At 35.4% G+C, this 13197-nt stretch overlaps 1 protein-coding gene across 1 annotated transcript in view; it reads left to right on the top strand.

Annotated features, from left to right (window-relative positions):
- Positions 1-12428, top strand: part of LOC127130480 (uncharacterized) — a 60803-nt gene extending 48375 nt beyond the window's left edge. Inside the window, exons 5-7 of the mRNA XM_051059485.1 lie at positions 11769-12050; positions 12134-12193; positions 12379-12428. Of these exons, the coding sequence (XP_050915442.1) occupies positions 11769-12050; positions 12134-12193; positions 12379-12428 (392 nt within the window). The remainder of the gene's footprint in view (positions 1-11768; positions 12051-12133; positions 12194-12378) is intronic.
- Positions 12429-13197: the final 769 nt, after the last annotated feature.

Raw genomic sequence — 13197 nt, 5'->3', positions numbered from 1 at the left:
GAGAGAAATTCAAATTTTTCCAAAATTGGAAGTGTGCAAATATAAATCCCATGGCCTATAAATAGAAGTGCATTGTGATGAGAACTTCATCCACACCTTGCCCAAGCTTTGCTAGACTGATTCAAACCCCCACTGCCATAGAATTTCTGAAGATTTCTCTTGAAATCGAGCTTGAACTTCATCTTCTGTTTGGAAGTTCAAACTCCAGAAATTCACTTCCCTTTTATCTCAATTGAATTCTGCAAGCAAGAGGAAAAGAAAGCAATCAAATCCAGATCAAGATCAAGTGGAATTAGATCAACTCAAAGGTGATTTTTCATAATCTTCATTTCTTTGACTCTCTCTCAATTCTTCACCATTCTTGTTGATTTTTGGTTGTCTGAAGTCCTATCAATATAGGCAAGAAGATTGAGTTGCTTTGAGGTCAAATCGAAGCAACTCAGTTCATGATCCTCAAAATTCAAATCCTTGTATCTTTTTATATACTTGGAATTGGAAAAAATTGAGGCCAGATTTGAGCTCCTGAGCATTTTTTCTTTGAATCTTTGTCTTTGATTTTCATTTTAGTGAAGGTTGGTGGTGGACCAGTCCGGTGAGGTCCACCAGAGAAGACAACTAGAGCCCTAGTTCCGGTGGTGTGGTGACATGCGCATATCCATCAGATCTTCTCTCCATCTTCTAATCTTGGACGTTGCTTTGGATTACCAAACGTGTGTTTCAGTTGACCAAGGCACATGTGAAACACGCGTTTCTCACCATCTGATCTGCCACCTCAATTAATGAGGGAGATCAGATCGTTCTTATTTTTTTGAATTTCTGTTTATTTCATTTAATTGCTTATTTTTAATTAATTCATATTAATTTCATTAGTAATCCAAAAAATGTGGGACTTTCACCAAAAAAAAAATCAAATATTTTCCTCTTTCATTTTCTGAATTAAAATTATTTTTTGGATTAGTTTTGATATTTTTCATGATTTATTTGCTTTTGTGCATATTTTAAATTGCTTAAAAATACTTCTCACTTTTCAAAAATTATGAAATTTTTTCTCCAAGGTCCTTTGACCTTGTTTGACCTATGATAAATCTCTTGGCCATTTATTTGGTGTTTTGAAGGATTTTAGGTTTTTGATCAAACATAATTTAATGTAAATGCATTTTAATTTGATTTTTAATTGATTAATTGTATAGAAATTGTGTTGAGTCATTTTTATTGACTTGTGAAGTTTGACTCTGTGTTTGGGTATTTGTCAAGGTTGATTTGACTTTTGTTGTATTAAAATCATTGGATTTAGGGGATTGATGAAATGTACATTTCATCTCCCAAAATGAATGAATGATTTTAATTAGATAAAATTCCTCCCATGACCAATTTGTGTTTGTTTCATTTCCCCTCCCTCTTCATCTTCAATCCCATTATATCCCATTCCTATCATTGATCAATGAAGTCTCAATATCCTAAGGCTAATTGGTTCATCAATAACTTTGTGTTAGATGAACCAATACAAGTATGGATGAGATTAGATCCATCCTTTGATCATTTTCTTTTTGTGTGTGGTATGTTTTAGGAGTATGGTTCATATACCATATCTCTAACATGAATTAACACCAAAAATTTCATTGCCCGGCCTCAGATAGTTGTTACTTCTACATAGGTCCAACTAAGATTGCTTAACATAACGCTAAATTTTGACCCAAAAGCATAGCATTCTAGTAAGTGAGATTGTTAGTCTCCCCCCTTTCATGGTATTATGTGGAAGCTTGGCATTTTTTCCTTCCTTTGGAAGATGTCTTGGTTCAATGATCCATGCTTGTGAATAAAGGGTTGAGTGTTCTCCAAAGACTGACTTAATCAATTGAAAAGCAAAACTTCACTAACATCTAATCAACTAACAATTTGACTAAGTTTTTTTAATTTCAAGTCATTTACCTTATGCACTTTAAATTCAAGTCATTTGTCGTTTTACATATCATTTAACTTGTTTATGTTTATGTCATTTTCACTTTGCTCACTTGAGCCATATATTGTGATTGTATATATTTGTTTGTGTGTCTTGTTTGTGTTTGTGGTCTTAGGACCTTAAAGTACATAATAAACAACAACAAAAAACCTAAAAAATGTTATGTAGACTGTTGGATTGGATATGAGCCTTGGACTTAGAATTAGGCAACATTCCCTATGCAAAAGGACTTTGCCAATGCCAACATTTCTAAAACCAAGTTCTTGTGATTTGAACTTCCATCTGATACAAATATTGGGATCCACATGAATTCATCTGCTACATGGTTTTGATGGAAATGTTATTTTGAACATGTGTATGATGCCTTCTTCTGAGCCATTCAAGGAGTATGTCATTTGATACATGGGAAGATCAAGAAGAAGACTATGAAGTTTCTTGCTTGGATGTGGCTATCTTTGTTTGATGCATTGCTCTTCATCTTGCTACTTGTTTATTGATATTGCTTGATTCTAAAGTCCAAAGGAAAAGTGGGTTTCTACATGACATTCTTGTCTATTGGATTGCATCCCATTGGTCAGATCTTTTCAACTCTTAACTTTTAAATTTTATACTTAGGATTAGTCTCTTCATCTCCTCTCATTTCTTAAATTTTAAATCTCTCCCCATTTTCAAAATCTTCTTTGCTTGTGATTTCTAAACTTACACCTTATTTCAAATTAGAAACCTTGGCCTTATGGCATTGCATTTTTACACTCTTTTCTTAATCAAACTTGTAAATGAACTTAACCATATTTGATTTAAAATTTCAAAAGACAAAAAGAATTAACACTCATTCAAACTCTGTTAGGCCCTTTGTGCCTCTTTTAAATTTAAACTTTTATTAAAAGTAATCCACTCATTTTGAAATTGATACCCTGAACTATGAGGTTTTGATCCCTCATTTTTATGTTTGTACGTAGGCACAAGTCTGAAGGTCTTATCAAACACAAAAATATAATTAATGAATTCTTTTCTCATCCCCACACTCTATTTGTTGCAAAAATCTTTTATACCAAAACACATATACACATAAAAAAGGGCTCCCTAGGAGTACCTAGGACATTTTGAATGCTAACACCTTCCCTCTGTGTAACCAATCCTCTTACGTGTAATCTCTGGCATTTTGTTAGTTTTGATTTGAAAACTTCTTATCTTTGGGTTTTGTTTGTACTTTTCGCTTTTACTTTGGAAACAATAAAAGTGCGGTGGCGACTCTGGTTTTATTGACGTTAAGTTTATCCATAGCTTAATGGTCATGAATTTACCGCTACAAAGAGGTCAATCAAAGAAAGGCTAAGATTGATTCAGAGCATCATATATGGATCCCCATGTTCTTTATTTGTTATTTTGATCAAGAATTTATCAAGATTTTGAAACTTGTTTGCCTTGGAAGCCCTAATTCATTTGGGTATCTTGCGTGCCTTCTTGAGCAAGTTTCTTCAACATTTGATATAAAATCATCAAGGGATACTCCATTATATTAATAATAAGCATATATGATCATCCATAATCCCAAAAGAGCAAAGTAACTTCAAGTTTGCAAGTTGGTTCAAGAAGGTTGACCAGAAAAGTAAACTGGTCAAATCTAGGATTCCCTAGACCCTATCTCTTACAATTTTTGTCATATAAAAATGATTCCAAGAGCACAGTTACTCTTTATGACATTCCAAACAACTTTCACGTTGGCATCAAGAGTTAATTTTGCTTAGAAAGTCACTTTTTGTGGTGAAAGATTATAGGTCATTTTGTCTGTGCCCTAGATAGAAGGTTAACTTCCAAGAACCATAACTTACTCAATTTTTATGATATGAAGATCATACAAGTTTCATGATCAATTTAAATATGTCTTCTTAAACTTTTCTTCTTTGAGAAAGGTCAAATTTCACTTGCAAGGGCATGTACTAAGAGGAAACATTATAAGTCATTTTGGGTCATCACCATTGGACAAACAATTTTGCTCAACTTCTAAAATCCATAACTCCATCATGCTAGCTCCAAATGGTGTCAAATTTGTGACCAAATCAAATAGAATTGAAAGAGCTACAACTTTGAATAAGTAATCACAATCATTTGAAGCTCATAGCAAAATTTATTCAAGGTGGAAAGATGGGTCATTTGACTTTTAACTTAGATAATTTTCAAGTATGTTTGATTCCTCCAACTTCAACACCAAAATTCATCATGATCCAAGCTTCAAATGGAAAAGGTTTCAACGGAAAAGTTGTTCCCCTTGATGGTAGCTTTCCAAAGAATCTAAGATCATGGCATTTAGATCAAAATTAAAGGACTTGCGCATGGTTCCTTTGCATGGATCTATTTGGTAACTTTTGAACTCAATCTTCAAACAACTTTGCATGGATTCATGAAGTGACTGCAACATCAATTGCGCACGAATTTGGACCTATTGCAATCATCATTTGGGCCTAAATGCATGCCCGTGCACCCATGCACATCACTTGATATTTTTGGGTTCAAATTGGAATGGTGTGATTATCACTTTGCATTGCCTATATAATGAGCTCATTGCCCTCAGAATGGAGGAGGACCCTTGCCCAAGCTTTAAACAACAATCATAAACCTCCATTGAAATAATACCTTGAAGGTTTCATTTGAAATCGAGCTTCTAGTTCACTTTCTGTTTTTGAACTAGAACTCCAAGGATTCAAAGCCATATGTGTTCTAATCATCTCCTGCAAGAAGAGGAAGCAAGGCCAATTGAATTTGCACCAAGATCTGGCTCAGAACTCATCACCCGAAGGTGAAATTTCTCAAACTTCAAGTCTTTGATTCTCTCTTATTTCTCCATAATTTTGCTTGATTTATGGTTGGCTGAAGTCCTACCAATGTAGGAAACAATATTGAGTTTCTTTGAGGTCAAATCGAAGCAACTTACTTTGCACACCTTATTTTTCAATTCCACATATCCTTTTATATAGTGAGAATTGGAAGAAATGGAGGACAGATTAGAGCTCCCCTTGATTTTCTCTTCAAAACCATATATGATCCATCCATTTTGATGATGCTTTGGTCCTAATAGTCCGGCGAGGGTGACTAGAAAAGATGACCAAAGCTAGGGCTCCGGTGATACGATAGCTTTGTCTAAGCCATCTGATCTGGTCCCCATCTTCTAATCTCGTCCCTTGAATTTGATTACCATCCATGTTGCGCATTGACTCGTGACTACGGTGGATGTGATGCGCTTGGCCATTAGATCTGCCACCTCAATTAATGAGGGAGATCTGATGGCCCTCCTTTTTCTGATTATTTGATTTTCCATTTTAATTTTTAAAATAGCTTTTTCTTATTAAATTCATATTAATTTCAATTTTAATCCAAAAAATATGGGACTTTCACCAAAAATCTTCAAAAAATATTCTCTTCCATATTTTGAATTAAAATAATTCTTTAGATTGGATTTGATATTTTTTGTGAATTTAATAATTTTTTACTTGTTTTTATATTGATTTTAAATACTTCTGACTTTTCGAAAATTCCCAAAAAAAAATTCTAAGGTCCTTTGACCTTGTTTGACCTAGGATAAATCTCTTGGTCGTATATTTGGTGATTTGAAGGGATTTGAGGTTTGTCATCTTTTAAAATGCATTTTTATTCATTTAAAAATTGAAATTAAATTGTTTAATTGCATATTTTTATGTTGGGCTATTTTGGTTGACCTTGTGTTGTTTCATCTTCTGTTTGGCCTTGATCATGGTTGATTTGAACTTCCATTTGATCAATACTATTGGATTTAGGGGGTTGATGAAGTGTAAACTTCATCCCTCAAGATGAATGGATAGTATTAATCATATGAAATTCCTCCCTTGATCAATTAGGGATTTTATTTCACTTCATCTCTTCATCTTTATCTCCTTCTTCCCCAATCCATCATTGACCAATGACTTCTCAAATATTCAAATGCTAGTTGATTCAGCAATGACCTTGTGTCAGATGAATCAACATGAGCTTGATTGAGATAGCTCCATCCATTTCATCTTTGTGTGTGGTATGCTTTAGGAGCTTGGTCATATTACCGTGTCTCTAGCATGCATTAACACCAATATTTGCATTACCCAGCCTCAGATAGTTGTGACTTCTACATAAGTCCAATTATGATTGCTTAACATAGAGCTAAATTTGTCCTAAAGGCATAATATTCTTGTAAGTGATATTGTAAGTCTCTCATTTCTCATGGTATTGTGTGAAGAGTTAACCTTTTTCCATTTATGAGAGCTAGTGGCATACTTGTTGATTTATCCAAGTTCGAGCCCTTCTCATGAATGATGTCTTGGTTCATGTCTTCATGCTTGTGAGTGGATGGTTGAGTGTTCTCCAAAGAATGACTTAAAACAATTTCCTCTTCCACTAACATTGACTAACATCATTTGTATTTCCTTTACTTTCAATGTCATTTACTTAATGCAATTTAAATTTTAGGACCTTTATCATTCATTACCATTTACATTTTATGCAACTTATTTATGTTTCAGTCATCTTCACTTTGCTCACTTAAGCCATATCTTGTGTTTGTATATATATTGTGTGCTTGTGACTTTGTTGTGTTTGTGGTCTAAGGACCTTAAAATACTTAATAACAACAAAAACCCTAAAAAATACATTGGTGGACTGTGGGACCTATGTCTAGAACTTGATATGAACTTTTGGACTTAGAGTAGGCAACATCCTTATGCTTTGAAGGACTTGGCCAATGCCATTATTTGAGACTGAATTATCTTATGCCATTCATCTGATACAAGCCTTGAGAGCCTCATTGGTTTATCTGTTACTTTGTCTCTATGCTTAAGTTGATATCTTGATCTTATTGTTTATATCTGATGATTATTTCTATGAGTTTGCCACAAGGAATATTTCATCTGATACATTTGAAGACATTGAAGACTGCTTGCTTTTGGAATGCTTGCTTGGATGTTTTGGCTATCTTTATTTGATGCCTTTGATCTTCATACTAATTGCTTGGATGGTTATGCTTGTTGCTTTCTCAATAGTCCAAAGGAAATGGGTTTCTATATGACATTTTTGTCTTGTGAATTGCTTCCCATTTGTTAGATCTTTTCAACTCTAAACTTTTAATTCTTGTCTAGGATATTCCACTCATCGCCTCCTTTCCTTCTTAAATTTCACAATCTCTCCCTTATTTTAAAACCTTCTTTGTTTGTGTTTTCAACTTGGAGTTGTTTTAATTAGTAGAAACTTTGGCCTTATGCCATTGATTTTAATAATATTTTCTTAATCAAACTTGTGAATAAACTTAATCATATTGACTTTAACCAAAAAAGACAAAAAGAACCAACAACCTCATCTAATCCTTTTGGCCATTTTGTGCCTTTTTCTTTTAAGCTTTTGCAAAAGAAAGTATTTAGATTTGAGTTATCTTTGGTTGAGATATAATTCTCTTATTCCATGATATATTGATTGTAAGTCTTTCCATTAATTAGGGGTTAGTGGCATACTTGTTGATTAAATCCAAGTTGGAGTCTTCCCTCTTAAATGTTATAAATCACTCATTATCGATGGATGTTTGGTTGAGTATTATCCCATTGATAACAAAAGAGCTTTAAACTTTTGTTAAAATCAATTCACCCATCTTTGAAATTTTTACCACGAACTATGAGGTTTTGATCCCTCATTTTTATGTTGGTACGTAGGCATAAGACTGAAGGTCTTGTCAAACACAAAATGTAAATAAATGAATTCCTTTCTCATTCCCCCCATTCTATTTTTAGTAAACATCTTTTCAACCTAAAACACTTACACACAAAAAAGGCTCCCTAGGAGTACCTAGGACACTTTGGGTGCTAATACCTTCCCTCTGTGTAACCAACCCTCTTACCTGTAATCTCTGACATTTTATTAGTTTTGATTTGAAAACTTCTTATCTTTGGATTTTGTTCATACTTTTCCCTTTTCCTTTGGCAATCATAAAAGCGCGGTGGCGACTCTGGTTTTATTGACGTTGAGTTAACCAATAGCTCAATGGTCATGAATTTACCGCTACACCAGCCTAGACCGATGGTCGTGTAGTATAGGTCCCCGAGGTTCCTTCCTCGTAGGGGTCGATACGAAGATCTCACTTAGAGTAGAGGACCTTGATGGAGCAGTCATCTGGAAAGTAAATTGACATAAGCGGCTGACAGTCAAGGAAGTCCAGGACTCTAAGGGAAATGTCTTACACCCAATTTCTTGAAAGCCCTAGATCATGCAAAGCGAGAACCTTAGTTTACAAAGCAGTCATTAAACCTCACACTTCGTCACAATGATCTGAAACCTTGAACCCATGCCTAAGTTCTGTGGAAATTAATAAATCATTCATTCATACATACATTCATTCGCCATCAAACTAATAAAGCAAAGCTCTTAAGATTTTTGTTTGTTCAAATGCATAATTGCAAGACTTTTTAACAAAAATCATGGATTCCTCAACAAGGAAAACCACCTATACCTTCAGATTAAAGAGTCCTGACATCAGCTCATTGAAGATCCTTTGCTCAAAGGTAACAACCCTTAAGGATAACAAGTTCAGAGCCAATTTTAGGAACATTATAGATCTTCTAACCGAGAAAGATGACTATGGTGCTATCACTATAATGGCTGAATACTATGATGTTCCTCTGAGATGCTTCACTTTCTCCTATTTCCAAATCTCTCCAACCTTGGAAGACTTTGAGAGACTTCTTTATCGATCAATCAAAGAATATAACCCTTTTCCCAAATTGGAAGAAGGTTTCTGTTTGACTGAACTCTCAATCGTCTTGGGTATCAACACCAACAAGCTAGTGGCCAATTCGGGCACTAAAGGTTCCGTCAAGGGTTTGACTCAAAATTTCCTCGAAGCCCATGCTTGGGAGATGTTAAATGAAGAGAGGTTTGACTACTGTAGTGAAACATTAGCACTTCTGATTCATGGAATTGTTTTATTCCCAAATATGGACAAGTTCATGGATCACTTGGCAGTTGAAGTATTTCTAACGAAGAACTCGATGTCGTTTCTACTTGCTGACTTCTATCATACTTTTCATACAAGGCATAAGAATAAAGGAGGGACCTTCTTATGTTATGCTCCCCTGTTTCAGCTGTGGGTTAGGGCTCGCGTGCCTCGACATGGACCCTTTGTTCAAAGCAATCTAACATGGCCTCAAAAGTTCGCATCTCTCTTCGCCAATTCAATTTTGTGGTACAAGAGAGAATGGGATACGAAAGAAGTCATTATGAGATGTGGAGGGTTCCCAAACGTACCCTTAATAGGAACGCAAGGTTGTAACAACTACATCCCCGCTTTACTCAAGAGGAAATTGGGGTATGCCATGTTGATTCCTCTCGAGGAGAAAGATTTCATTCCTTTCATCATCAATACCGTAGATCAGCTCGATTTAAATGTGAAGAGAGTGCAAAGAGCATGGACAAACATAGTCTATATTGACCAAGAATGGAGTAAGAAGAACATCCTATCCAAGGAACCCTACTTTGTGTGAGTAAAAGAAGGGGTTAGGGTTGTCAAGATGCCTTTTCTGTTTGTCCCTTCTTCGTTCTCATTGATGTCCGAGCCTATCTACAAGAGGACATGGACAAACTTACCAACCAAATCAAAGAGCTTGAGTTAGAAAACACTCAATTATGAGTCTAACTAAAGCATGCCAAGGAATGTAACCACATCCTAGAAGACAAGGATAAGAAACTATGTGAGAAGTTCAAGGATAGTAAGAAGAGACTCCAAGTAGCCGAGGTCCGAAGAGTTTGGGTTGGTGGAGCTCTAGAAGGAGCTAATTCTGAGCTAGACTTCCGCAACAAAAAGTTGGGTTAAGCGCACTGAACTATCAAGGACCTTGAAAAGACTGTTGAAAGGTCTAATGATATGAAGAAATAAGCGAGAGAGGATTACGAAACCTAACTCCTCGAGCTTAGGACCACTCTAAAGGAATGTAAGAACCTCTTGGTTAAGGAACAAATAGAGAAAGACAGAGAGAAAGAGAGAGAGAGAGAGAGAGAGAAAAGGTTCACCAAAGCTTTTTGCGCGAGTAATTCACCCTTGGATGAGCTTGCAAACAAATCAAGAACCTGAAGATGGGAATCTATGACCAAGCATACATAGAGATGCAAAGCCAATGCAGATACTGGGAGGAGCAATGTCATGGATCCGAAGCTTCTATTGCTCAAAGGGATGAAATCATCCATAATCTCCAAACCCGTTACAACGAGTGGAGGGACAAATACGCCAACATGGAGGTTCTAACAAATTACACTCTCCAAGACTTTCCTGACAAGTTAAAGGAAGTTGGTTTAATCATGTGCCCAGATAATACCCCTGAGAAGGTCTATTATTTCATCAAATTCTGCAAGAAGACGATGGTTGAACTCATCATCGACATTGAGGCTCTTCGCAAGTCTCAAGGGGTCGCTTTTAGGGTTGACATCTAGTTAGCTTATTTTCTCAACTACTTATACTTTTCAATTTCTATGTATTTGTAACAAATATGATTTCCCTTCAAAGGATGAATAGAACTTTCGTGATTCACTCCAGTGTGCTTTCCTTTATCTTTGATTGCAAATATAAACCGTTAAGTATTTTCTTGCAATAAATAACACAATTAACTAAAGAGTTTTGCTTTAACATAAAAACAAAATAATAAAGAAGTTTCTCTCAACCACATTCTTACCTTTCTCTTATGTGTGCTTCATTATCTAACTTTCAGATGCTTCTGAGTATTGAAGATAAGATCAAAAGGTTTTACGTGAGAAAAATAGTACACAATAGAAGATCAAATGTTCCTTCCACTACACTGATTTTGTGAATGAAGAACTGTAATATTGTATCATTTTGTCTCCATTTACTGTTATACAATGATACAACTGCATTTTGGTATTCCAGCTCTACCCTCTAACGGATCTTTTTATTGGTTATATAAAGGAGACTTAGAAGAATAAAACAGTGTTGTACATTCTAAGAGATTATCATATACGTGAACAGTGCACTTTGTGAAATATTTGAGAGGGAAAAAACACACACTAGAAATTTTGTTCATACTCTTCATAGAATATATTGTGTTTGATAAACTTGATATTAATTTGTGTATTATGATTTCTTAGAAGCATTTTGTAAACACACTTTGTATCTCAATTTGTTTGATTATATTTTCCTTGAGTGACTAGGGTTTAATCAGAATACTCAAGAAGACATTGATTGTAGGTCTTTGTATTGTGATTAGTTTGACTATAGTGGATTAAGTCCTTGTTGATAAGGCAAAATCACCCTGGCGGGTGGACTGAAGGTAGCTTAGTTAACAGCGAACCAGGATAAAAGTAATTGTTTCATTACTTTTGTTCTTTGCTTTCTGCTTGTTGTATTGGGCTAAAAAAGATTTCTTATTTAGAAACAAAATTCACCCCCCCCCCCCCCTTGTGTTTCTCGTCACCTTCATTAATTCCAAATGATCCTGATAGGATATCATGTGACTGGTGGATACAAATTATTTGATCCCTAGAACAAGCAAGTTATGATCAGTAAGGACGTGATCCTAGATGAGCTAAAGGAGTGGGATTGGAAAGACAATGTCAAGAAAGTTTCAGTGATAATCTTATGTGGTGAACCAATTAGTGAAGCTGACAAAGAAATTCGATAAGAAGAAGTCATAGGTCAAGCAAGCATAAGAAGACCTAAAAAAACAAGAAACATGCCCGCAAGGTTGCAGGAATATGTGATTATATCAAATGATGTGGTCGATATGAATGTGACTTTTTCACTATGCTTTCTATGAAGATACTGAGCTAATAAATGTAATTGAGGCATTGAAGGACTCAAAGTGGATGCAAGCAATGAAGGAGGAACTGAAGTCCATAAAATTTTACAATACCTTGTCACTAGTCGAATTTCCACAAGGCAAGAAGGTAGTTGATGTGAAGTGGGTTTATAAAGTGAAGTTGAATCCAAAAGTAGAAGTAACTAGATGCAAAGTAAGACTTGTATCCAAAGCACTTCTTCAGAGAGAAGGAAACAACTTTTATGAATCTTTGCACCAGTTGCTAGGATCAAAACAATCAGGTTGGTTGTTGGTCTATAAAACATGAATAAATGGTATATGTGTCAAATGGATGTTAAAAATTAATTTTTCAATGGCCCTTTAGATGAAGGGGTTTATGTAGCACAACCAACCAGTTTTTTGAAAGCAATAACAAGAAGGAAAGGTATACATGCTGCATAAAACCATGTATGGATTTAAGTAAGCTCTGAGAGCTTGGAAAAGAAGATATATAGTTCTTAAGAGATAAGGAACTTTTAAAGCGCACAGCTAAGCATTGATTATATGTTAGAAGAAGCGAGAGTGAATTGCTTATATCATGTCTTTGTGTCGATGACCTGTTGATAACAGGTAGATGCAAGAAGGAGAATGGAGACTTTAAAGGTGATATGAGCAAGTAGTTTGAAATGTATGACCTTGGAAAATTTTCATGATTCCTTGGTATCAAATTTTACAAGAGTAGTAAACGCCTGATGACGCGTCAGAGAAGATATGCAAAATTTAAGATGAAAGAATGCAATACAACCATGACACCAACTGAAACAAGATTGCAGCTGACAAAGGACCCAGACGAAGTTGAAGTCGCTCCAACTTAGTATAGAAGACTCGTTGTATCACTAAGATACCTTTCTCACATAAGGCCTAATCTGGCATACAACGTAGGTATGGTGAATAGATTCATGCAAAGGCCAAAGGTATCACACCTTGCAGCCACAAAGAGGATACTAAGGTATCTCAAAGGAACTCTCGACTATGGAATTTTGTTTCCTACAACAGATGAATGGAAAGAATACAAACTTGTGAGATACACTAACTTAAGTTGGTGTGGTGATGCTGAGGATAAAAAATCTACAGTTGGTTATGTGTTTACACTAGGTGGTGCACTAGTTTCTTGGAACTCGATAAAGGAACCAGTAGTAGCTTTGTCATCATGTGAGGAAGAGTGCATAACTTCCTCTCTATGTGTGTGTCAAGCAACACGGATGGTGAATATTATTGACTAAATTACAGAGAAGAATCGTGGGGAAATGACCATGAAGATCTACAACATTCCTACTATCAATTTGGCAAAGAATCTGATAGCACATGGAAGAAGCGAACACATTGAAATGAGGTTCCATTATCTTTGAGAGTAAGTAGCAAATGGGAAGTTGAGCTTAGAACACTACA

This window comes from Lathyrus oleraceus, chromosome 3 (assembly GCF_024323335.1).
Source record: "Lathyrus oleraceus cultivar Zhongwan6 chromosome 3, CAAS_Psat_ZW6_1.0, whole genome shotgun sequence".
Lineage (NCBI taxonomy): Eukaryota > Viridiplantae > Streptophyta > Magnoliopsida > Fabales > Fabaceae > Lathyrus > Lathyrus oleraceus.
This window is presented reverse-complemented; position numbering and strand designations above follow the sequence as displayed.